The sequence below is a fragment of the Enoplosus armatus genome, chromosome 6 (genome assembly GCF_043641665.1).
Source record: "Enoplosus armatus isolate fEnoArm2 chromosome 6, fEnoArm2.hap1, whole genome shotgun sequence".
NCBI classification, from domain to species: Eukaryota; Metazoa; Chordata; class Actinopteri; order Centrarchiformes; family Enoplosidae; genus Enoplosus; species Enoplosus armatus.
In genome coordinates, this window is record NC_092185.1 from 13,191,301 (window position 1) to 13,217,129 (window position 25,829).

The 25,829-nt window shown below is 41.5% G+C and overlaps 1 protein-coding gene across 1 annotated transcript; it reads right to left on the reverse strand.

Annotated features, from left to right (window-relative positions):
- Window positions 1–15,119: 15,119 nt before the first annotated feature.
- tspan18b (tetraspanin 18b) lies at window positions 15,120–20,850 on the reverse strand. The gene is made up of 7 exons (XM_070907783.1): window positions 20,761–20,850; window positions 19,463–19,657; window positions 19,090–19,164; window positions 18,460–18,558; window positions 18,026–18,202; window positions 17,234–17,317; window positions 15,120–15,945 (listed from the first exon to the last, which is right to left on the reverse strand). The coding sequence occupies exons 1-7, from the start codon at window positions 20,821–20,823 to the stop codon at window positions 15,898–15,900; spliced, it is 741 nt and encodes a 246-aa protein (XP_070763884.1). The 5' UTR covers window positions 20,824–20,850; the 3' UTR covers window positions 15,120–15,897.
- Window positions 20,851–25,829: the final 4,979 nt, after the last annotated feature.

Here is a 25,829-nt window from a genome sequence, read left to right on the forward strand (position 1 = left end):
TGTCCCAGCCCAGTTCCACCCTGCCCCCATATGGCCCTCTTCTCTGGAGCAGCCTTCAGCGAGCGCTGTGGGGGAGGAGGGAGTTTTTTTCTGAGAGCACTAATGATAACACAGGTCAAATGAACAGGGAGAGACTGTGGAGATAACAGAGGCCATTACAGCGGCCAACGCAACCAAGATAACAACAGTGACTGTTACAATCAGCAGATGCTGAAAGTGAGAGAAACACAGAGGTGTGACTTAGAAGAAGATGTTACTTGTGTTCATTCTTGATCCCTTGATCTCTCAGGTCTCATTGAAATATGGGGTTTATTCCCCGATAAACTGGGTATCATTCATGATAGTAAAATAAGCAATAAAATAAATATGGTTTACAAAACACTTTCATAGAATACAGGAATTCAGCAGCAAATCCAGCCATATCATACAGTATTCTAATTTACAGAATTAAGCTTGATTCACATTATTTACTTCCTTTAGCTTATTTTTTATACCACCCATCCTGCCCCACTCATTTTGTTTGTGTTACTTTAGACTTGTTTCTCATATTGTATAAATGAGTTCAAGTACATATCTGAACATTCAGTATTTGCAGTTTAAAAGCCATTTAAAAAAACAAGGCCACTCGATGAGAGCAAGCTCAGATGCGAACTAAGTGCTGAGAGTTTCTTTTCTGTCACTTGCCATTGCGAAACTTTCTTTTAAAGCAAACAATAATTGGTTATGAGAGAAAACATTAATTTTGTCCTAGTCTGCGGTCGGTAGTTTATGTCCCTGCAAAGAAGGACAGAGGTTGAATGCAATAGGTGAACGGAGTCTAATTGAGCGAGAGCAGACATGGCCTGTGCCAATTTAGTGTGGGAGGAGGGCAGGCCTCGGATTGGCAGCAATTTCAAACCAACGTGTCATTTCCTCCCCCAGGGCTGCCTCCACAGGTCCCCCTGCTAGGCTCAGGCCTCAGGTTACAGGAAACACTATAGTCTCCACTGGCAGACAAGGCACAGCAACGCACAGCAGCAGCCTTCAACACCAACTAGCTACGCCAGCTTCAATCAGCAACCAACAGGAATAGACACACTTAATTAGCATCAAAGTGCGCCGCCCTGCCCTGCGAACACCATAGCACATCACAGCGTACACGGTGAGGACACACTGCACACACTGTAATAATCAATTCATCGTCAGACGTGGGCTCAGCAGAGATGACTCTTGGATTTGTGGCTTGCTCACAGAATCCATCACTTGCCAGAGACTGCCGGCCGAATCAGTGGCCCCAATCGTCCTGAGGAGCATTCTGTAATGTTTAGGTAATGTGATGACATTAGAGCTGGACTGCAGGAATGTGGAGAGCATGTCCAGTGATTGCAGGGGTGTCTCCGTGTGTTACCCCGTCGGAATAAGCTTGTCACCAGAGCCGGGCTGCAGGCTGAGGCTAGAGACAGGCTTCATTAGTCTTTTGGCTGATCTTTCTATGACGCCCGCTGGGCTACATATCCGTTTTCTTTCCCCTGTGAGGATGATGGCAAGAGAGTCTGTTTCTGTTCCTCATAGCTGGTTGATCATTGTAACATATGAGTGCCCATTGCAGCCCTCCTGCTTGGGAGTAGGACTGCAACTAACAACTATTTGTTTGACAACTATATTGTCGCTTGGTGTATAAAATGTGAGAAAATCACAATTTCACACGATCACAATCTCCTAAAACCCAACGTGACGTCTTCAAATGTCTTGTTTTGTTGCCCAAAATCCAACTCACTTTAATGATCACATAAGATAAAGGAAAGCAGCAATGTTGGAACAAGAGAATATATGGCATTTTTGCTTGAAAAATAAAAAGATTTAAATGATTAAATTATTATGAATATAATATAATAAATCCATCATTGTAGCTCTACTTGAGGGTTCAGTATCTTAAACAATTCCGCTCTTAAATTGTGGAAAGAATTACAAAGCTTTCCTTTTTTTCATAATTAGGAAAAAACATTTTAAAATTCCTAATATCATCCAATTTCCTTCAGTGACAAAACAGATTGTTGTTGCCTTCGAATCAAACCCTTTCCTGTCAACACCGTAACTTAGGTGACAACATGATGATTACTTTGACATAAGTGTTCAAGCTGTTTATATATTCTACACAGAGGGTTAACTGGCAGTTCTCAAACGAATGGCATCGAATGAAAGGACAAAGGCCTCTAAAACTGAGCCATGACTCCAATAAAGGGGAAACATTTTGAATTAATATAGACTTTGTGGGTTGTGAGGACTAAAAATCAAAAACATTATTGTCAAGATTTCGAGATAAAAACAGGATGTGGTCAAAAATAAATTTATGCATGACTACATGTGTGAGTGAATTCCTACTTTGTCGAGACGACTGTGTGTTTGTCATCTCGCTGGTCCTCCCTCAGCGCTCCACTCCTCTGCAGCTCCGTCCATGTTGATACTACTGAAATAAAGCAATTGAAATCCATAGTTATAATGTCGTATTGTGTGAATGTGAACAATATAAATGATATTGTTCTTTTGCTTGTACATTTGTTTTGCTTATTTGTCAAATAATGGACCTCCAGAGATAAACCAATGAAGTATTACAGTAATATTGCCAAGAAATGTAAAATTGTGTTATTCTGAAGAGTTGCTCTGGACTTTTACAGAGGTTGAAATTGCTTTCTAATTTTCTTATGGCTTTAAGCAGCTTTTTGTATATTAATCAAGTATTTCTACTTCTGATTGTGACTTTATATAATGTGCTATTGCAATAAGTTATTGCACTTACAGTGTTGGAGTACTTTTCTTTTTTACTTCCACTGGGACACTGGTGTCTTTACTAAAGCCAGATGTGTGTGGTTTTTGTGTCCCAACAGTCCAGAACTGTCTCCTAAGCCCGTCCACATTTAGCACCATGAACAGTATCACTGAGATCTGTTTAAAGGTGCTGGACATTTGTTTGTACAGAAGTAACTTGCTGTTTCTGTTGATGATGGTTTTGAAGTGATTTTGAAATAAATGAATCTCCAACGGTTGAATGAGTTTCTTCTTTACAGGCCTTGAAAACCTACTTGAACACACTATTGTCTGCTGAAGTTAGAACAGTTTTGGTTCCTATTTCACCTGAGATATTTCTGTATTTGTGTTTGTGCCTTTGCTTTTCTCACTGGTTTGAAGTGGGCAGGGCTCAGATGGGAAAAGGCGATGTCACATACGCACCAATCAGGATTTAGCAACATTTGAATGTAAATCTAATGACAGCTGTTGGGTTGTTTGCTTATGTTATCAGGCCGCTGTCAATCAAATCTGACCAACCTACACCCACACAGCAGACTATATTATACACCTTATATAATGTGATAGACAATCAGTAGTTCACTGCATAGTGAGCAGTAATTTGATATTTCAGACACACAACTGTAATTTTCACATCTATAAAATGCAACACAATGCATTCTGGGACTGTTACAGTAGCAAAAAGTAGTGTACATGCCATGGACACTGCTTTTTTTAAGGACTATATATAGCATACATTTCACACTCACAATTCAAACACTGAAATAAAAGTGGGGGGTAAATATAGAGCACTATATTGTAAATGGGGAGAATATTTTGACAAAGTTTTTGAGTGATAAAACCTTAAAGGAATAGTTCGACATTTTTGGGAACGCTTACTCGCTTTCCTGCCAAGAGTTAGACCACAAACGGTTTTACGGTTCGGTTTCCGTACAGATTAAATAAACAATTTTCCGGTCATTATGCTAAGCTAAGTTAACAGGCTTCTGGTTGTAGCTTCATATTTTAACAGACAAATATGAGAGTGGTATCAATCTTCTCATCTAACTCTTGACAAGAAAGCTAATCATTTCCCAAAATGTCAAACTATTCCTTTAATAAGTAATAATCAAAGTTACAGATTGGAGGAAACATCCTTAGTTGTTGCTTGGTCATAAATATTATGCGTAAGAGAAAAATCTGAAACCAAGTTTTGAACCACTAACCAACAAAATAAGACCAGTGAATGTACACAGATACTTGCATGTTGATAGGTAATGGCATAAAGAGCTTAATACAATCAGCATGCAAAGGAAAACTATAAAATATTTGTATCTAAGACTGATGTGCGTATGCATGCGTGTGAGTGTGTGGTTGAAGGTGGGTGATATGTGATCCCACTCTTTTTCTCGCATCAGCAGCTTCCAGATGGGATGCTCTGCCCAAGCCATTAGGCCCAAAGTTAAGCCTAATAGTTTGAATGGGCCTTAAATACCTCCAGGTGGTCTTTGGCTAACAGTCTAGCTATGGCCAGGGCGAGAGAAAGCTGTCATGCAATACAGTATGCAACATCGTTTCACACAGATGTTCTTTGTTTGCAACAAAACAGTCCTCAGAAAAAACATTCATAATCACTTCAAAACTTCTTTCCTACACAACAAAAACTATGTCTGTAATCAATCCACCCTTTATTTCAAACTTTGTGCTGAAGATCATCCACAGAAGGCACAACCACTTAGGACAACTCTCACGTAAGACAAAGGGAAGGCATGGCCAGGAAGAAAAAAAAAAAAAAAAAGATAACCTGTGCCAATTCACATCTTGCCATCGCTGTGGTCTTTGCCCTACAAAGAATGTTGGAGCTCTCCCATTTCTGCTCGCTCCCAGCAACAATTGCTGTCTTTTCCACAGTTGTGCAAGAGTTTAACTGATCGCACGAGAATGGGAGAACTCAAGAGAAGCTGGCTGTCACCCACTAAAGGCTCCAGCTCTAGTCGAGGAACTGGAGATCATCAATAGGACTGCAATGGAAGGAGAGAAGAGGACCTGCTTGTACATGTCAAATTAAATACTTATCATACAATAGCCTTTTCCTTTTTATATCCTTCATGATGTTCATAATTTTTCAATAATAAACTTACATAGAACTCTCCACAATAACCTTAAAAAGTTTTAGTGGACTCTTACAATGCACAATGCATTTGTCTCATTGTCAATAAGGCAACAATAAGTTAGTCCGTCTCTTACTTTCAGACTTTCCCGGCCATGACTGCGGCTGTCAACCCCAAGCCCATTTGTTCCTACTGAAGATCTTTAAAAAACAGTCACAATTGTATGCTTCCATTGTTAAAAAGGACAAATAATTTCCTCAAACAGCTGGACACTGTAGTTTTTAGCAAATGTTACTCTAACATGAGTAAATTGTGCATTTGTTGAGGACTATTTTCAGCTGCAGATACGGGGCACTAGTAAGTATTTACAGCAGCAGGACAGTGTACAGGATGTGTGATTGACATTGTGTGTATGTGTGTGTGTATATATATATATATATATATATATATATATATAGAGCAAATGAAAAGTTTTAGGTGCCAATCATGACCCCAGTGAGACCATCTTACTGACGCAGACGGAGTTTGGTGGTCACAGGACTCTCCTTCTGTCTAAAACGCGGGTAGATGACATAAATAAACACTCGCAGAGAGGAAGAAGAGCAGCCCACTGTGCCCTGAACAGCACTCATTAAACCTAATGGGTCACGCTGCTCCAGCCAGGCTCCACTGACACCCTTAATAGAAGCCTGCATGGTTAAGGGACCATGAAGACCATTAGGGCACTTCAAAGTTCACCCTACTACATTAGGGTCCTGCTGATATGGCAAAGAGGGGACAGATCCAATTCCTCATTCACTACTTTATTTTTCCATTGGTTGGCCTGTCAATCAGCCTGCTCCATAAACAAGTGGATGCTTGAGCTGGTCATTAAGGGCCATCGTTAGCAAGGCCAAGGCTGTAAATCAGTGCTTATATCAGCTTTCAGCAAAATAATTCTTATAGGTCATATTTTAGAGCTGACACTTTAGCTTACACTGTTAAAAGATCCCTTTCGTTTGAAAATAAAGCTGCTGCTGGCACTGTAAATCAAATTTCTCCACTCACTTTTGGACCAATGAAGGAATTCCTATGAACTGTAGAGGACTGTAGCCAAAGGAAAAATGACAAGCACGCCGACCAGTAAAAAAAACCCTCTCCTAACAAACTCAGACATGTAAATTCACACAGGCCATGTTTGCTACCATGAAACCCAAGTCTACCTCGCTCAAATAACTTCAGGTGACAAGTTGTCCTAAGCAAAAGAGCCAGCAGACGCTTGATATATGGATGCTGTCCGAAGGGACATAAAAGGCAGAGCGGTCTCCTGCTGTGGCCGTAAGTCAGCACTACAGCCCCTCAGCATTTCTTTGTGGAGAGGAGCAGGAGGCTGAAGAGGAAGGAACACAACATACATCACTTTGTCCAGTAAAATGTCCCTCATTACAAGCCGAGAATGCCACTAAACAGCTCGCATTTAGCTAAGCTTTTGACACACATAAGAAACCAATCCTTAACAGCCTGAATATACTGTGATGTAAAAGTAGTGACATCTGTTTTTAGCAAAATTTGCCAACGGGGTAAAGAAGGAAAACAGAAAAACAGCATGCACAAGAGACAGGATGGTACTGTCTGAGCTAAAAATGTCTTTTGAAGCGATACATTGTGTGAATATTTTAAGATATCTGACAGGTCATTGTGTCTGCAATAGGAGGTAAGTTTGGAGGAGGACTTGGCTCAGAGGTGAGATCCGAGTGGATGTTTACTGAGAGAGGACCATGGATACCTTACTTCCCCAAGCTCTTTCTAATGGGGTCTCTGGCTCTGGGCCAGCCTTCCCTATCAACTTATCTACAACTCAACATCAACAAAATCAGTTTCGTCTCTGTCATACTGTGGAGCACCTCTGCAGTGTTGTAAATTTACAAATACAGCAGTCATACCAGATCAAAATGTGTGTGTGTTCTTATTAGATGACTTATTTGCAAGTAAGAAACAGTATGAGACTAAGTATGCAGACTAAGTGGTCCTCTCCTTCTTCACTTAATATTCAATATTCAGGTGGCTAAGGACAAAATTGTCAATATGAAAACTGTCTGCAATTGGGAACCTGTGGTGTAAAATACCAAACAATAACTGTTGCAATTAGCAGGTCCTGTGCATGGCAAGAACCAAAACTCACAGCGAGTCCTAAGTGAGTCATCAGAGCGAGCATCTTCCCATGTTTGAGAAGATCTTAGCTTGTTTTATTAATCTCCTCTCCTCCATTTTCCCATCAGCTGACAGTGGCCACCAAACAGCCGATGGCCTGCTCACTGCCTGACAGGCATCTCTGTGGTCTGTAACCATGGAGACAGCCTCACGATGGCTCCCATCATTCACTGACTCCCACTAATAAAACTCCAGTTTATTAGAGTGTGGAAATATCTAGTGTGGCTTTTTGACATGCTAACATAAACAGAGAGGGAAAGGATTTAAAGTGGTACTGACACATGAAGGTTTGGGCAGGCTAAAAGAGCTGGACAGTGTGGATCTAACCACTGGGTTAGTGGGTTAAATCAGCACGCATGTATTGTTGTAGAGCAGCAACGCTGTTAAAGTAACAGGCTAACATAAAAGTGCATATTTGCAGAAGCATTACATATAAGACTATATTGGTTGAGTTTATGAAAACAGTTTTCGTATTTACAAGACGCATATGGTAGAACATAAATAACATGACTGATAAAACGTGCTTCAACAGTCAGCTGGCATGCTGAAGCAATGAATGAATCACCCTGTTGATTCCTCTAGTTTTTTTTCTGCCTGCGCGCAGCCCTTTAAAATCTACACACTGAAATTGGCAGCCTGTCCACTGATTTCCTTCTAACACTCTTCAAGTTTCTTATCAGGCTGTGTTTCTAACCCCCTCAACCTCTTTGCTCGAGAGCAGCATTTTGTCTCTCTTCTCTGCAATATGCTTCCAATTATGAATCTTGTGAATTTGGGGGCGGTGAAGCATCCTTCTGATTTATTGTGCGCTCAAGTCCAGCCTTGTTCAGTGCATTTACACAAGAAGCCCTCCTGCTGCAGAGCTCGAAGGTCAGACATACACAACAGTTGACCTCTCGCGGACTCATGTGCAGCGGGTCACTCTGGACCTGATTGACAGGCAGAGATGATGGCTCGACAGCGAAGGCCACAGGGTGAGAAAATCTGGTGTGCAATGAGGAGCTAAGCGCTGCATTAGCCTCCAGCTGTGAGGAAACTTTGTAACACAGAAACACAGGGGGAACAGAGAAAGTGAAAAAAACAAAGAGATAGCTAATGAGGAAAAATGAAGTGGCCTCATACAGTCACTATCATTTGACGGCTGGCTGTTAAACATTACTCTTCTCCTTTGTAACCATAGAGCACTTTGTGGTCTTCTCACATGGGATAGCTTGGGCCATCTATTTGTAGTCATCATCTAAATCCAAGTCCTGCGGACTGAAAACACATGCTCCACAAGTGAGTCACGGAGCACAAGAGATCTCTCAAGACAGTGGTGATGCTCGGCCTGAGAAACGACCCATCCCTACAGACTCATTTCCTGGCCTTTACAGCTCACTTCCTGTTTCATGCTGGGTCATGGGCACCACACTGTGCGTCACAAAGTCTGCCCGGTCGAGTCCGAGGCCACTGGTTCTGTGGGACTCAGTAGCGGTGGGACAATTCAGTCTTTTTATGCAACAAAAGCAAAGCTGTTACAGTGGGCTGAAGCATTATTTGGTTTACTGCATGTCGTGAATATCAAACTGTGTCGCTGAGTGTATTTCGATTCTCACATTTTCACAATGGGTTTTGCGGTCACATTGCAGCAGATGTGAATTGTCTGCCCCCGATATGGTTTCTGTTGAGCGGTCCTCAGGGGCTTCTCCGGGCTCTTCAACTCCCCACCGGACCTAACACCTTTCACACTGGATAAACACAACACAAAGGAGAAACGTAAGTTTTATGTTAGAGGGTGGGTTATTACATGCAGGAAAAGGGACTCTCTAATTCTCCTGGGAGTCTAACCGCTCATAAATCATCAAGCAATGAAAGTTTCCTCTCCAAACAGGGGGCTAAAACAAACTGAACAAGGAGCCCCTCAGCCCCACCTCTCCCCCATCCCTCGCTCTCTTCTCCCTTTTTCCTGGTAGGAATTTTTATGAGGAAAGAAGAGATGTAGTAGTGCAAGACTATGCTACAGCAAAGAGTATCAATCCTTTGCAGCGACCCCAAACTACAAAAAAATCAAACATTATTTTAAGGGCTTTTACACAAGTTCCTCTAACAGCAGTAAGAAGACTACAAATCCTATCCATGTAACTGGTAACATAATGAGAAGAAAGTCCTTGGATGTATGTTGTTCAGTGTCTGTTCTTCCGTTGAGATTTGTTACTACACAGAGGATCAAAAAGCTTTTGCAAGTATGTTCTGGTGGCCACAATTAAGATGGAAATGCTGACAAAAGCAAAGATGCTCTGAGAGAAGTTTTACCACAAACTGTCAATTCATATCAACAAATTCAAAGCAGAATAAATCCATTATTTTGGTATTCTTCTGTAAAATGAAAGCGGACTTTAATGTGTATAATAAACAGATATAAATCCTCATAGCATGTCAACACACAATATTTACATCGGGTTGATTTTTGCCAGATTTTGAAATTCAACTGCCTTCCGTCTTATTTCACCGGTCTAACTCTAATTCAAGCGCCATCATCCCAGAGGCAGAAGCAATCGCAGCAGTATCACAAAATAGCTGCGACCGTATATGTCTGCTATGATGCCACACCTCAGGCTTGTGTTACTACCACTTGTATGTGATGTGACCGGAGCGTGCTGCAGAGAGTAAACCACCAGGATCAGGGGCTGCTCGTGCTGACCACCAGTAACACTTAGCAGCTGTTAAATACTCAGTGAGATCCTAACCTGAACCAAGGCAGACACTTCAGATGGGGGGGACAGAGGGCGGGGGGCACTCTGACACACAGACTGCTACTGGTGCTTACTTTCTGATCAGCAGGTCAAACACAAAATGTGCCTAAAATACCAAAGACACACTGTTTTAATTTGAGGGTCCGGCCTTGTAGTCATGTCAAATTTGCTTCAGTCAACACTTGGAGTTTGTAGGATACAAATCTCAGCCCTCTTGAGAGTCGGTGCATTGGAGTTAATGTTTACAGAGTCAGCGAGAGGGCACCGTGCAACATATACATACAGGTGGTGTTATGTTATATATGCATGGCGAGCAGCAGCATTCATTTCTCATTTTCAATCTATGAAAATGAGGAGAAGGTACTTGACAGTCTTCATTTTTAAAATACTAAAAACACAGACATAACTACCTAAAAAACGACCTACACATAAAATAATGATGAATAAATACTTGCTGAATAGCTCATGTTTACGTCACAAACAGTCAAAGGTCCCTTCTTGTTGATGCTCAGAAGAAAAAACACATTTACAAGCAGTGGATGGAGGACTAGTATGATGCTACTGCCCTCGTGTGGTGACTTAAATGATTGCTGGCTCTTACATTCAGTGATGGCTACTGAACACAAATCTATCATTTAACATTTTATATATTAGACATTTGGGGGAGGTACACTGTACAATAAGCAAGCAGGTGTAAGAAGTAAGGATGTCAGGGTTTGTTTTATCCTCAGTGAGCAGATAATAGATCTAAGAGTAAGCTAATAAATAAGAGGCAGAGAGAAGACACAAATAAAAGCTGTTTGTTTTTGAATGGTTCAAAAGAATATGTAGTTGTGTGAGATGCTGTAGAAATTTACGAATTTATGATTCAGTTTGGTTACAATTCACCACTGGTTACTGTTTTGTGACCGCTCTTGATCGCCCTCGGCGTATATGGCACTAGAAACAGAGCTGCAAATTTCTCTTTTGATTTGAGGTGACGGTAATGAGCTCCAGTATATGTTAATGAAGCAGGGAAACTAAAAGAAGTCAGCTGGCCGTTATTCGGTTTCACCTCAAGCTTAACAAGTATTCATACATTCCCAGAGTCTAAAAGTGTGTTTCTTAATAAGCCTGTTAGGAAAATTGTAATCACATGTTCTGTTGTGTCGACTGTTTGGAAGACTTGAGTCCGTTTTATTTAGTTTTATCTTCACTATTTTTTTTAATTGTGTCCAATTATTTAAAAATAGGATAGAACAACAAACATATAAATAACTAATTATTTATATATATATAATGAACGTACATTATTGATAAGTCTACTTTGGAAGTACAGTTAATTGTTGTGTTATGCTTGAGGAGGTTGAAGAACAGCAAAGAAAACTAGAAAAGTATGCACTGCTATATCATACAAAATCACATAACTATAAAAGAAATATTGGGCATCTCTGCATTTTATTTAACAGAATATTCACTGTGTTTTCACAGTCATGCCAATATACCACTAGATAAATAAGTTACTTAATCCTGGTCTTAAATGCAAATCATGATACTTTATCTGGGTTTGTTGCAAGAGAAAGTTCAAGAGATGTTTTTCCGTCATACTGTCATTTACACTCTTGTCTACCAGAAGCTACAGTCTGAGTCAAACCAAACGCATTTAAGTTCTAGAAAGAAATAGGAGCTCCCAGACATGAACAAACAATGTGATTCCCTTTTCTTGTAGAACCTGCACCCTTAAGATGACAATACATTGATAAAACAGTATTTGCCCCAGTCCAGTTTCACAAAGATATGTTAGCTAATGTGAGTATGAAAATAAATCAAAATTAATTATTTTTAAGCCTAAAATGTTAGCCACTCTAGTGCCAGGCTTTCCCAGAAGTAATAGCAGTGTTTCCAATCTACCAGCCCCCTCCCCACAATAACAAAGCTAACATGTGGTTTGAGAAAAATGTTGTGGATCAAACAAGGGAAGGAATTATTACAGACGCCAGTAAGCCCTTGAAACTTTGTGTTCTGCTATTTCTTCACTTATCAACAGTGCTAAGCAGCTTGAAGCTGTAGCCTTGGTCTGTTGTGTTTTTAGTCTGAAGAGTCTTAGTTTACCCCGAATGCACTGCAAACTATTTGAGATAGCAAAGAATTAGACAGCTTTTTGCAACTGTTGAACTTAAGATGTCCATCTGAAGACTCACTATTTGTTAGATCTAAGCCCAATGTGAGCCTTTGAGAAACCAACCCCAGAGGGAACTGAATAAAATTCAAGATGGAAAGAACACCTACAGAGAGATCAGTAAAAACAAGTTCCAACAGAACACTGTGAGGGAGGTGTGGAGAAAGATGGCAAAAATATCCGCCTGAAAGCAGCCAGGACAAATGATGGAGGGCAACCAGGAAAGAGTGAATGAGTAACACCTGTGCTGCTTGACTGGGGAACCTCAGTCCACCATGTCCACCCCCCAGTTCCCCATGCCAGCCTAATGGTGCACTTCACACTCACTATTTCACTGTTACATTCCAGCCACTTTACACACCCAAAACTGTAGGTCTGTGTTTCCAAAGTGAGAGGAGAGCTGGGGAGGCAGAGCAGTAAACTTTGCTGAGTGCACAGAGCATGTACCAGTCAGATAACACAGGTTTTTCAGCACATCTTCAACTCATTCTTTTGCCTGATGACGGTGCTCTTTGCCAAAGAATGGACGCCCTAATGTCTTGAGCATCTATAGACCAGTGCAAGTGATGTGGTGCATTACAGAAGCTGATACGGTTGCATATTATAAACCCCCGTTCAAAGACTTTATACACCCCTCACAACTCAAACATCAGGCCTGCAATACTAGACAATGACCGTTTTCATCATTGATTCATTATTTTTCTCCAATAATGAATAATGAATAATCTCCAAATTGTGTGTTTTGTCTGACCGAAAGTCCTAAACCTAATGATATAAAATTACAAGATAAGCAGACAATCCTCACAAATGAAAAGCTGACACCTGTGAAAGTTTTTTTCATAACAAATGACTTAAAGTATTAATTAGTTATCAAAATGGATCGATTAATGAAGCGATATGACTAAAGCTCTAAATCCACAAGACTAGCTCACTGACATATCTGATAGGAATCACATTAGTTCATGGCTGTTGATGCATATTTTGACATATATACGTACCTCAATCTGTCAATATTTGCTAATTAAAGACCACAATGCAAACGTTGATTTTTCACACCTTTCAGTCAAGATAAACAAGTAACCAGCGCTGGTTATTAAAGGCTATTAAACCTTAATTCATTTTTGTATGAAATTATGACTGTATAGTGTGGAAGGGGTTCATTGTAGGGCCCAAATCACTCAGCTCTACAGAGCTTTGTAGCTTCTTTTAACTTATTGTTTTGGTCACTGGCCGGCCTAACTGCTGTATGGACGAGTCTGAGCTGCTCTCATCAAACAGTAGACAGCCATTTTCATATTAACCTACTGTTACTCAGCAACCAGCTAGTTAGCTGTTGACCAGCTAGCCTCGTTCTGACCACAGCACTCCTTTCGTTACATTAGAATCCGGAAGTAACGTTAACGTGAGTGCTGAAGGTTGCCAGGCGACAAATTCTTATTGGACTGAATAGGCGCCATCTTTGGGTCCGGTATGCAGTTCTTATGATACATCCTTGGCTGAGCACACATACAACCGCTGAACACGACAACGACCAAGATAAACCAAAACAGAGCTAAATGTAAAGTGAGTATTGAACTTACATTCATCAGGTGGCCCGAAACATGACTCCAAATGACTGTTTATGTTGCTCCGTGTCTCCTGAATGTGAATATAAGCACTTGTTCGCTAACATGTCAGTCTAAACAACTTTAGTAGGCGTACAGGCGACGTGCAGTATCCATCATCTTGTTTTGATGTTTTTTGCCCCCCTAGTGGCCAATCAGTCACCTGCTCACAAGTAAATAAATAAATAAAAAATGGCGCTAATGTTGAGTTTGTTCTGTGGAGAAGCTGATGAGAAGTAAAAGAGTTGTTACAGACCACTGGGGGGAGAACCAGTATTTACTTCCCCTCTCTTATGTTTTCCTCACTTGACAAAATGCCTTAATAACTATTCAATTCTTTCACAAGGCACAAATGAAGAGAACTGAAGTGAAGAAAGCTGGAGCACTGTCAAATATATTTTTTAGTTTATAGAGTCTTAATTTACACAATTAGTGCAATTTAAGTTGTTCAAGAACTAGACAGCTTTGTACAGCCAACAATCTGAGATGTCTCTCTATCTAAGCCATAGTGAAAGTGTCTCTTTTGTAACCACTCCATGTTAAGACAAATATGGGGCATATTTTCTACTTAGTAAATTTTTACTGCTATTATATTATGTTCTGGCACATCTACACAGGCGTTTTCAGTTTTTGTGGCAGAAGTTTGGCAGAACTAGACTAAGAATTATATGGGTAAACTCCATGTATCGCTAAAAATGATAAAGGAGGAACTTCAGTGCAATAAAATGATGACATACAAGCAAAATATGTGAACACCTGTGTGGGTATATGGGAGATTTAATATCCCTGTTATTCACCTCTCCAGCTTTTTGTGTATTTACATATATTTCATGTGTAATGCTCCTCACTTGCTTCACTTTTAATTTTTCTTTGCTATATCCTTTTGCCATTTACTGCACCTGCTGCAATGGCTCAGTTGCCATACATTATTTATTCTTACTGCATGTTGTTCACACTTATTATGGATTTTCCTGCAGGAAAAATAAATCAATACGCTAATGCATTCAAGGTGAAAATAAGTTCATTATCACAATAATACCAAGAGCCATATGTGGACCCTAACCACATCTTATTATGCTTTGGCTCATCATCAACATCATTCTTTTATGTTTCAATACTTCAAATGTCAAAAGATGTAGCAGAGATGGATGAATTGTTATTGAAAGAGATCAATCATCAGTGTCACGAGAAGGCAGCAGAAAATGAATAACTGTCTATTCTGACAAATATCTTGGTCTCGCAGTTTATCTTGAAAATTGATTTTATCATGAGGCCTGATGCAAAAAAACATCTTAAAGCTGTTTTTCACAAAATTAGCAAACCCTTTGTCTCTCTTATCAAACAGTAACTGTAAATAATGAAAACAAAATGAAGATGTTCTTAGTTGATAAGGCTTGATAAACATTAATTCTTGCAACAAGCCTTATGTACTCATGCTAGGATACATTACAACACTACACGGGGGTTAATTCTATTTGTAAAAATGATCTGATATTGTTTAAGAACTAGTTTAAGGAAAAACCAAACCAAACACAGGGACAATCATTTAGAATGCCATTTATGTCATTGACTTTTCAAGAATCTAATACAAATGCATACATGTACATTTCACCACCTAAAACCACATATGACCACTACTGCAATAAACATCACCATACAAATAGAAAAAGAATCAGAGGTTGGCTTTCAAGCTTGGGGGGGGTGGCAGGGGTCATGAAGAGTCACAAGCTCACATGCTCACAAACTAGTTCATACACATTCAACAACAGCATCCAGTATGTACACACACGCACACATGCACACCCACGCACAGACACACAGAGCTTATATAATACAGCATTAAAGAACAGGCTGTAAAAAAGGCATATGGGGGGAGGGAGTGTGTTACAGTATACAGTATGAAATGAGAAGGGTAACAGCCAAAGTGTACATCAAAACATTTTTTTTTACAGTTAAGCCAACTTTACTTAATATAAATATTCTTCATCCAAAAGTCAGTGCAGTGCCTTCTGCTCAGGCTTTACCTGGTCCTCATGCCTGGTCCACTTTATACCCAGTCTGTGCTAGACCTGGTCCAAAAATTACTGTTTCCACTTTACACACAAATCTTTTTACATCAGTTTTGTCTCTGATCTCCAGCTTTCTCTGTGGTTTATGTGTGTGTGTGTTTTTTGCCACCCAGTACCTCAAAAGTCCAGCTGTGAAGTACAAGAGTTTGAGAGTTTGTTTTTCTACCAATTAGCCAATAGAAAAAGAGATCAACAAATTTATAAGTGTCCATTTTGTTCTTTTCTCCTGAATTTCCCTTTTTTAAAAAGAAGTTCACAGACGGAGCAGCTCTATTGAATTCCCCTGAAGAGACACATTGCAAAGACCATGGCAAAGAGCTGAGGAAAGAAAGAAAAAGGAAATGATTAGCACACAGAAAAAAAAGACTGAGATTGTTTCTATAAACAAACACTGAAACTAGAACAGCAAAGCTACTTCCACTCTGGGTTATTATTTACAGCTTTTTACAATGGGTTACATGCATTTCTCAAACGTGAGTTCCCCTTTTCAAAACTCTTAACACAACAGCAGTCAATGTGGACTAGACTGGATAACTTTGGATAACAAAATGCATTCAGTGACCACATTTTTCAAATTCTGCTAATTGCTTTCTCACTCAAACTTAACCACCACCACTCTGACAAACAAATTACTGTAAATTAGACTGCAATTTGCTACATTCTGATACATCAACAGAAAATAGAAAAATAAAAAGTATAAATTAAAAAAACACTATTTGGGCCATGCAATATTTGAATGCCTCATTTTATTCCTGGAGGACCTTTATGAAAGTTGTGCCAGGTGAGGAGAGGGGGCAAGAGAGGACATAAAGACATAAGAAGGTGCACACATGAGGTGTGATGTGGATGAGAACTTATGGCTGACTAGCACTGCTTTATATCCATATCTGTAGCTCTCCTATACATACATGTATAGTGAATATATACTATTATTACTATACTGTTTTGTATTGCTATATATTACTATATATTACTGGAAAAAAATGTAATAAAATCTACTGAAGCCTACAGCAGGATTTGTCATTAGTTTCTATAACACATGCTGTAGGTAGCACAATCAGTAAAGATCCACAATGAAATATTTTATGCACAATTATATAAAATAAAAAAATGAATGACAATGAATGAATGAATTGAAAGACAATAGTGATACATATTGTAATGCTATCAGATGTAATTTGATTTTTTTTTTGTGTTTGTATTATGAGTTACAAAGTTTTCTTGTTGGGAGACAAATGTCAGTGTTAGGGTACAAAAGTTGATCCTGAGATGTGTATGAAGTGTTTTGGTTGCATTAGTGAATTATGGAGATTAACTGTTGTGCTGAGCTGCATGCTGATTAAGACAACAGTGTGAAGAAAAAGTGAACTTCCGCATGTAACCAACTGTAAAAAAAAAACTGTAACAAGGCACCAGTCAAATCTTAATCTGTTCCTGCAGCACCATGTCTCACCACTAGATGGCGATCTTGCCATACAAAGAGCTTTCAAATAACACAACACATTTTCAGGCAAATATCCTCAGCTTAATGCAGAATTCCCCATTTCTGAAATGAATATTCACATCACTGGAGAGGCAAAGAAAATGCTGCATATACCCTTCATACCTCAATGGTCAGCACCACAATGGCCAGCGCTCCAGCCACATAGATGTACAGTTCAAAGTAGTCAACTACTGCAGAGTAACAGCCCTGTGGACACACAAAGACATGACGCTCAGCAGAGAAACAATAGGCTATTAACTTGCAGAATTTCTGAGACAATTAAAGTAACATCACAGCTTTAATTGAGTGAGGCTTTGAACAAAGGCCTGACTGAATGAGTGGGAAGCAGGGCATCCAGCCTCACTGCCTTTTAATGAGGGCTCTTTGTGTGAATGAACAGAGAGAGACAAACATTTTGGACACCTCGCATTGTTCTAGTGGCTTGAAAAACAACAGGTGTAGAGTGCAGTGAAAACCTCTTCCTATCAGCTTTCACTGTAATTACATTTCACTCCAAGGCTTTCTTTACACACATGGAAGCAGGGGCGTGGGTGTGCATGTGTGTAACTGTGAAGCACACCTAATTTTCACATATTCATATCGTCATTATCCTCTATTTTTGCACACATGTGCGCTCCACAAAAATTCCAATTTACCATTGTATGCACACGTACACAAATGCACGCACACTCAGATGCATACTTACACTCAAGTCTCCACGCTACAACACATAGTAAGATGGCCTCCCATGACACCCAAAACATGGAAAAGCACTAATCAGCCATGGACGAGTCAGCGAGCCCCTGGATGTCACCCCTCAACTGTCTGCTGCTCTAATTAAGCCTGGAGGTGGTTTGGAAGGAGAGAGAAAGACAGAAGGGGAGAGAGGATGTCGTGGTAGATGTCAGAAGTTACCTTGTTATTGCGGAACATCATATTGCCTAATAAGCACTGCTCCAGGTTGATATAGGCCAACTCCCCGGTCTGACTGGCACGCTGGCAGCAGGCTTCTGGCACCGCAGGATTTTGGTTGATCAGCCTGAACAGGCTGTCCTTAAAATCCTCTGGGCTGTTCACCCCACAGCAGTCAAACTGATGGGGAGAGAAGAGAGAATAGAAGAAGAAGCCCTTATTGCTGAGTGCCTATTTGTGCACTGGCCTGTGGTCCAGTGTGGGCGCGTACCAATCCAGCATGAATATTGACCTAAATGTCTAGGATTTTATCTATAAAATATAGCCCCCTGACGCCAGGCTGCAAACCTTCCTGTTTCCACAGACTGTTGGTGGAAGCAATGAGTTGGTAAAAGCTGCAGTGTGTAAGCTCTTTGCCATGTGTGCTGTGGCCTTACTGTAGTCATGATGGCATTCCATGTGGAGGTGAAGACGTCAGTGTTGTTGTAGCCCTGATAATGTCTCTTCAGCTCCTTGGTGAAGTACTCTCTGGTCAGCTAAAAGAACAGCCAGCAAGAGCACAGGTTAGTGTCACCACAGGGATAATATCTGTTTCTTTCACATCAGAGAAGAGCACTGGACATAAGAGCTGGGTATCGTTTTAATAGGGCACTGCGCCCATTTTACACATCAAACTCTATGTACAGGTCCTGGGGAGAAAGAAATATAATGCTGGTATAATGCGTCTGATTGAACTGCTGAATTGCATTGTGTGCAATAAAAAAAGACGATATCTCCGGTTTTACTGCTTTGGTTTTGGTCTTGAGTCTGACAACATTAGGAGTGCAATACTAAATCTAAATTTAATGTTGTTTAAGCACAAGAAGGCTACCTAAATAATGAACCGTATAAAATTAAATCAGAAACTGTTTGGTGACAGAATAAGTAAAGAAGAGTATGAATCTGAGCAGGCAAGAAGTACCAGTTTTTGGTGCTTTGATACTCAGTGTCACAAACACATTTTGGTATTGAAATTTAACACCCAGCCCTACTGGACAATGGTGACCAAAGGTGAAGTAGCAACTTACATGCTCCCGGAATATGAAGGCCAGGATGGCAGCAGCCAGCTCTGCTAAGAAGATGAGGAGGATGAGCATGAAGAACTGCAATAAGACAAGAGAAAAAAAGAGCGAGACAGAGAGACAGAGTAGGACAAGCTAGATGAGCATCAGAAAAAGTGCATGTCCGTCACTAAAAATCACATTCTGGCTTTGCCAGCTTCACTCAGCATTAACAATGCATGAGGCTCAAGGCACAAAGGCAAATAGAAGGGTATTTTGCTCTTTTGGCTTTCCGTTTCAAGCATGACAGTCCAAAAACTGACAGACAGAATAATCAACACACATGCACACAAACAAGATCAGTAACAGAACTACATTTTAAATTTGTCAGCTGACTCACAAAGAGGAGCAAACACTTGTTTTCGCGGATGGCTCCACAACAGCCCAGGAAGCCCAGAAGGAAGAGCATGCCTCCCATGCCGAGGATGATGTAGACACCAGTGAATAGCAGGGGGTTGGCTGCCACAATTTCCCTGAACCCTGTGGGGTCCACCAGCACCCACACTCCCACTCCCAGGAGGAAAGAGCCCCCCAGCTGATGGAGAAAAAGGAAAGAAGACACTAGTTAGACAAAACAGAAATTGGCTGCATTTTAAAAATTAATGGGAACTCAGAGGATAGCTCTGTATCCCCAGTGGCACACGAAATGTTCAACAAGATGTCATATAATGGAAAATAAATTTGTGCTTTTTTCCAGGAAAACATGCTGGTAATGCAAATCTCTGAAAGGCCGGGGTGAGAGTTGAGGGCAGATAAAAGGCTTGATATCTACAGAACTATAATGCCTTAGTGGGGGGGTTGGAGACGTCTACCCTACTTCAACTAACCCTGCAAAAGAAATGCAGAGCACTGCAGCCTCCATCCTCCCTTTCACTAAAACCCTATCTGCAGCCACCATGGGGTGACTTGTGATCAAGAAAAGAAGGTATTGAGGTAGGGGGCCTTATACACGTCTACCACAATCCCCTTCTTCCAGTCACAGGGACAGACCTGGGCCTCTGCAAATGAACGCCACTTCATCTCAGAGGTAGAGGTTGTGGTATTAGGAGAGGAGGAAGCCATTTTGAAAGCTCATTGGGCTGGAAAAATGCTGTTGTGTTACATGAGTGTGAAACGGCAATAGAAAGAAACAAAGGGGTGGCAGTGAAAAACAGTGGTTGTTATTGAGTGATGTTAACAGCCAAGTTCATCCTTTGCTCTGCTGGTTGCATTATTACTCCAACCTTGAAGAACCACATCTGAGTAGAGTCTCTTAACGGTTTGGTTGCGCTTAATAAAGCAGGAAAAGAGACAAACCTTCTTACTCTGACCCCCCGCCCCCCCCCCCCCACACCCCCCTTTACAGGCTCAGACTAACAGGATTACCCTTGATTGTCTGATCAAGACTGATAAACTCGGGTGCCAGTCACAAACTCTTCATGGCATAGTGTGCCTCAGATGTGTGTCAGCACACTAAAATCTAATCAAAAGAGAATTTGATAGAATCAAGATTGCCTCCGTCTAATGAAATGTAAATGTGGCTCCATTAGTCAGACGGGCAGGGGTGCAGCCAGAAGCCCATCTGAAAGCATTAGATTGACGCTAACTTCAGAGGTAGCCAGATGAAGTGTCTTTGAGACAGAGATGAAAAATACTTACAAAGATGAGGAAATTGAAGACAAACATGAGGTACTTGATGCAGCTGAGACAGTCCCCCTCCATGGTTGTCCCTCGTGCTGAAGCCTCTCCCTGCCCCTGAGAGAAAACAACATAAAATACAACATAAAAATGCGCCACTTAATGATTCCTGCCAAATGTGCACAGTATTCCCATTCTCCTGCACTCTGGATAAGCATTCAGATAAAACCGCCAAGAAAATAATACTCTGCACAAACCTGCTCACATTTTAATGAGTTCTGCCACTCAAACATAAATACACACACACACACACAAACACACACACACACACACACACACACACACACACACAGGCAGGCAGTCAGTTCATTTGGTCCAATTTCAGCTGAAAATCTTTGTATTATCCCCTCAGGCACTCTGTATGGTTTCTCAGCAATCCCTAAGTAACTACAAGTTTGGGCTACACAATGTCAACCAAACCTGACACAACTCATCTCACCACACACCGTGACAACTTATGTAATTTTAAAATGTGCTTTCACAGTCAGATGGCCTGATTCCTTTCAGCACTTCCTATCTCGGGACAGATGGGGTCCCCGGGTTCAGTGTGACCCGAGGGGCTGTCTATCTCAGAGCATTTTAAGGATATGAGTCCTGACTGGGGCTCCATGTGCATTATCTGACTACGTGTGGCCTTTACTATGGAGCTTCTTCTTCTTAATGTAATGACAGGCAGGAGCCCTGTGCTCCCATCAGGGATCCCTCCATCTGACATAAACACACTTTCCCTGATGAGGGCCCGTCCTGCAAGCACTCCTGGTTAATGAAGAATGTCTCTCCTGCATTAGGAGACAAGATGGGTGCCTCAGTATCCATGACCTTGTATACCTATATATATCTGATGCACCACAAAGCCTTCATGGGAGTATTTGTTTAACCTACCAAGCTGCAAATGAACAAGGTTTTCCCCTCAGGGAGGAGAGGAATTGTCTAAGGAATCATCTCTACATATTCTGCAAAAACTGAAGTGGAACAATCTGTGGGGCAGCTATAATTGCAGTCTCAGTGAAAAGAAGAAAATTAATTATTGGGCAGAAACGAACTGGCACTCTTTGCTTTGTAGTTGTGATTATTAATTTGCTCTCCCATAGTGATAGCCAGGATTGAGGCTGGGTAACAAGCGGATTAAAAAGCGATTTCTCTGAGGAATTGTAAATAGGTTTAAACAACTAGGCAGCAACACACTGCCACCCCTAATTGAAAACAAAAAAGTTAAAATGTCTTCTTTTCATTCCTTTCGTCTGAACTTTGCAGCACGTCTGTCAGATGTAATCTCATAATCTTCAGGCGGTCTTTCCGATGCCTGATGTGCTGTCAGATGACTCCTCTGGGCGATCTCTCTTCTTCTCTGAGGCAGCGGTGAAGTTTGGGTTATGATCGACACCAGCTTTGATTCCTGTCTGCTCTGCTGTCACTCAAAGTGATTCAGCCTTGACCCTTTAACCCCTTTGACTAGGAAATTCACCTTTTCAGGTGACATAAACCATAATCTTCCCAAACCACTGTCTTAAACAAGGACTGCTCAACTGGTTGCTGCAGTGATTTTACATAGAAGTATAGCAATTGCGCGAATCAGAAAGTCATAATCCATATCCTTTTCTAGTCTGTTTTGCTTTTATTGTGGTGTGCTTGCAGTGGTTTGTGTTTCCTTCTGCTTCTAATTTCAATGTGCTGCGAGCTCCAGAGAAAGTTTTTTTGTCTCATCGTAGGCCTGTGTAAGTTACCGTGACAATAAAATGGAACAATACTAAAGACGTGAAGGCAGTCTTTGTCTGCTGTGAGAGCGAGTTAACATAGAATGAGAACATTTCCTCCCCTCACCAGCCTGAGGGCTTATTATTTTTTCCTCTCCTTCGTCTCCCCAGACCCAGGGAAATTGATTTAGAGCTATGGTTAAACAGCTCCTCTAAATCATAATGATATGCTTAGGTATTGATCACCCTCCTAGTGGTACTCTGAGAGCAACCAACAGCCTCATTGCCCGAGATGGGTTTTAATTAACCCCTCCCTTTCCTAAGCCCCACTGAAAGGCCTAATGAGGGCACAGGAGGTTTTAATTGAGATTTGCATACATTACTCAGAGAAAAAAAGCATCAGAAAAGGCCCTTTCCCATCTCTCCTGCTCTCCACTGTTAGTCCTGGGCCCCTACGAAGAGTGCAAACTGTATTTATTGGAGCAGTGGATGAAGAGGCGGAACAAGGAGGGGGAGGAAGGGGTCGGCTGGAAAAACTCTCAGGGCTCAGCTCACATCTCATTCTCCAAACAAAATGTCTGATTTCTCTTCCTGCTTCACCCTTTTGCTCCTCGCTCCCATCTCAGGGTCAAACCAACTGTCAGATCTGTAGCCAATTTTCTTTTCTGCATTAAAATGCATTGGATGCTTTAAAATGAAGTGGACTATACGGGCATAGCCAGGCTCCAAATAACAAGCCTATGGTGCAAACCAGCATAGTATAAATCAAACTGCCACAGAGACCCCGGAGAAAGTGCGGAGTAAACAAACTGGTCTTTCCCATGACTCCCGTGGGATCGCAGGTCCTCATCGATCACAGCCCAGCCGTAGAGATCAGACCACTAAGTCTCTCTGAATATTCTGCAGAGTACATTATGTAGACAAGGGAAACGTGGTTCACAGCCCAGAAGCTGCAGCCTTACAACAACATCGACAAATTACTACTAGATTAAATGCAGATCTTCCTCAGGTGTGCTGTTTTACTAAGCTAGCAATGTGTCAAGATAAGGAGTTGTGTGGCATTTTGTTCGTATACACTAGCACAAAAAAAACACCCATTAAAAACAAACATGACACACACACACACAGAGAAAAGAATACTGTACTGCTATAGTTGCAGACAATGTGTTTGTTAGCTAGAAATACTGTATGTATGTCCTCAATCTGACAATCTAAGTGTCAGTCTTTGCCCTGAGGTATCCAGTAAATGCCAACTCCGTCTCCGTCTATTGCAGCTTCTCCCGTTACTGACATCATGAAATGCCACACGGCACTAAGATCCCATTGTTTACTATTGGCAAAGACTGATCCACAGCCAGCTTGGGATGTGGAGCCCAGCATGGTTGAGTTTGATAGTAGATTAATGAGAGCTGATCCTAAATCAACTTCACAGTACCGACAGAAGCCAGAGCTGTATAATGAGGGCAAAACTCATCTGACCTACATTCTTCTCAGTATGAGGATGAGGAATTCTGAAACACTGCTACAGGGCTTTTTTCATGCTTTACTCAGAAAACCAGAGGACTGTTTGAGCGGCATCTACACAATCAATCACGACGGTCATGTCAACTCACTACAATTAAAAGATAAAGAAGACATAGTCCTGCATAGAGAGTGCTCCATATATAAATAGTACACCCTTGGGTGGTTCTCCTTGAAGTTGACACTTTCAGCACGATTAATGAAGTGGGTCCATATTCCCCCTGTTCCACTGGCCACCGCCCCGGACAAATGGATCAGCTCGACAAGGACACTGTGTCTGCTCCTCGACAAACTGTCGCCACCCTCCACCCCTCCGATAACCAGCCAGTTCACTTCATCTCGAGCGTGAGCCTGCATAACAAATAATCATTAATACCATAAAACCCTCTTGAGATTATAAGGGTTGGAGCTTGACCTCTTTAAATGTCATCGACCCTCTAAATGATCACCTGTAGTTGAACCCTGGGGACATTCTCCTCTCGTCCTCTGGCTCCCCAGTGCAGCTGGAGCAGGTGTGTTTTTCCATCTACTGTATACCACTTTAAAGCTCTCTCCGGAGTGCGCTAATACCCTCTGATAATGACACTAAGGGACCACACACATGCCACATCAGCCTTTACCTCAATTAAAAACCCATTTTCATATTTCTCCATGACTCCCTAAATCAGCCGCAGCAAGTAAACACCCCAAAATCCGAATAAAGACAGGCTCCTCTGGCAGTGAGCAGGGCTCCCCTGAGGCACACCATGTCCCTTAATGAACCTCCAATTAGGAGAGAATGAGCCCTGGGCTGTGCTGTCACACTGAGGAGCTTTGAAGTGCACTGAATGCTAAGCAGCCATAGCACTGTATGCTGCTTTAGAGGGCATACAGCTTGCAGACAACAAGGAACAACCACAGAGATAAAGTGTACGAAAGTAGCTCAAAGGCAACCCGGCACGCAGCGTGTGGAGGTGTAGCTCACACAGAGAGCAGAGAAACTCGGCCGGGTTAGGAAGTTCGAGAAACTGCTAGGCTTGCAGCAAAGGTACTGATGTTGCTTACATGCTCAGGTGGAAACATACAAATACTCTACCCTCAGGCAAGCTTAGCTTAATGAGTTTTCACAGTGCACATATAGGACTGATGTACATTATCAGCTCCTGCACATTATGGACATTCCTAGTTCACCACACACAAAAAAGTGGGCATTCTCTGATGAATTTGCTCTGCCTTGCAAAGCCATTTATCATTTCAGGCCATTGTTCCCATACGTGCTGTGCATCTAAAGCAGTTCTTATCTGAGCCTGTGAGTGGCGCCCTCCTGACTCTTTCAGTTTGGAAATGAGATTGTGTGAATCCCCGGGGGCAGAAGTCCTCTGACCAGGCAGCTGACACACTCCTGAACAACGGGCTGATTAACTAGAGAAGACTCCCGGAATGAACAAATGCACAGTCAGAAACAGACTGACCATGTGTTGGCAACAGCACTGCAGGCCACATTCTTGACATCCCAACTAGGCACACATCCAGCTGTTAGGTCAGTACTAACAGTTGCTCATGCTCCTACAGTGAAATCAATTCTCTGGCTCCTTAGATAAGAAAAATTGGAAGGGGGGAGTGCACTGGTTAACTCGAGCAGAGGACATGTGATTGAGATGAGCAAATTTTGGCTTCTGTTGAACACTAGAGTGTGTGTGTGTGTGTGTGTGTGTGTGTGTGTGTGATCCTGGCTCTCTCAAAACAGAGATTCTCACTCAATTGTGTCGGCACCTCTATCTGGATGAGTGAAAATACAAACTGGCTGCGCGGGGCTGGATCAATACCAGGCCCAGG

Bases quoted from the DNA above. Each gene is read 5' to 3' on its own strand.
- tspan18b (XM_070907783.1), bottom strand. From the start codon at position 20,823: ATGGAGGGGGACTGTCTCAGCTGCATCAAGTACCTCATGTTTGTCTTC. The intron at 18,203-18,459 runs GTAAGGCCACAG...TCTCCCCATCAG, and splicing joins GGAATGCCATCATGACTACA to TTTGACTGCTGTGGGGTGAA. The intron at 17,318-18,025 runs GTAACTTCTGAC...GTGTGTCCACAG, and splicing joins TGATGTTCCGCAATAACAAG to GGCTGTTACTCTGCAGTAGT.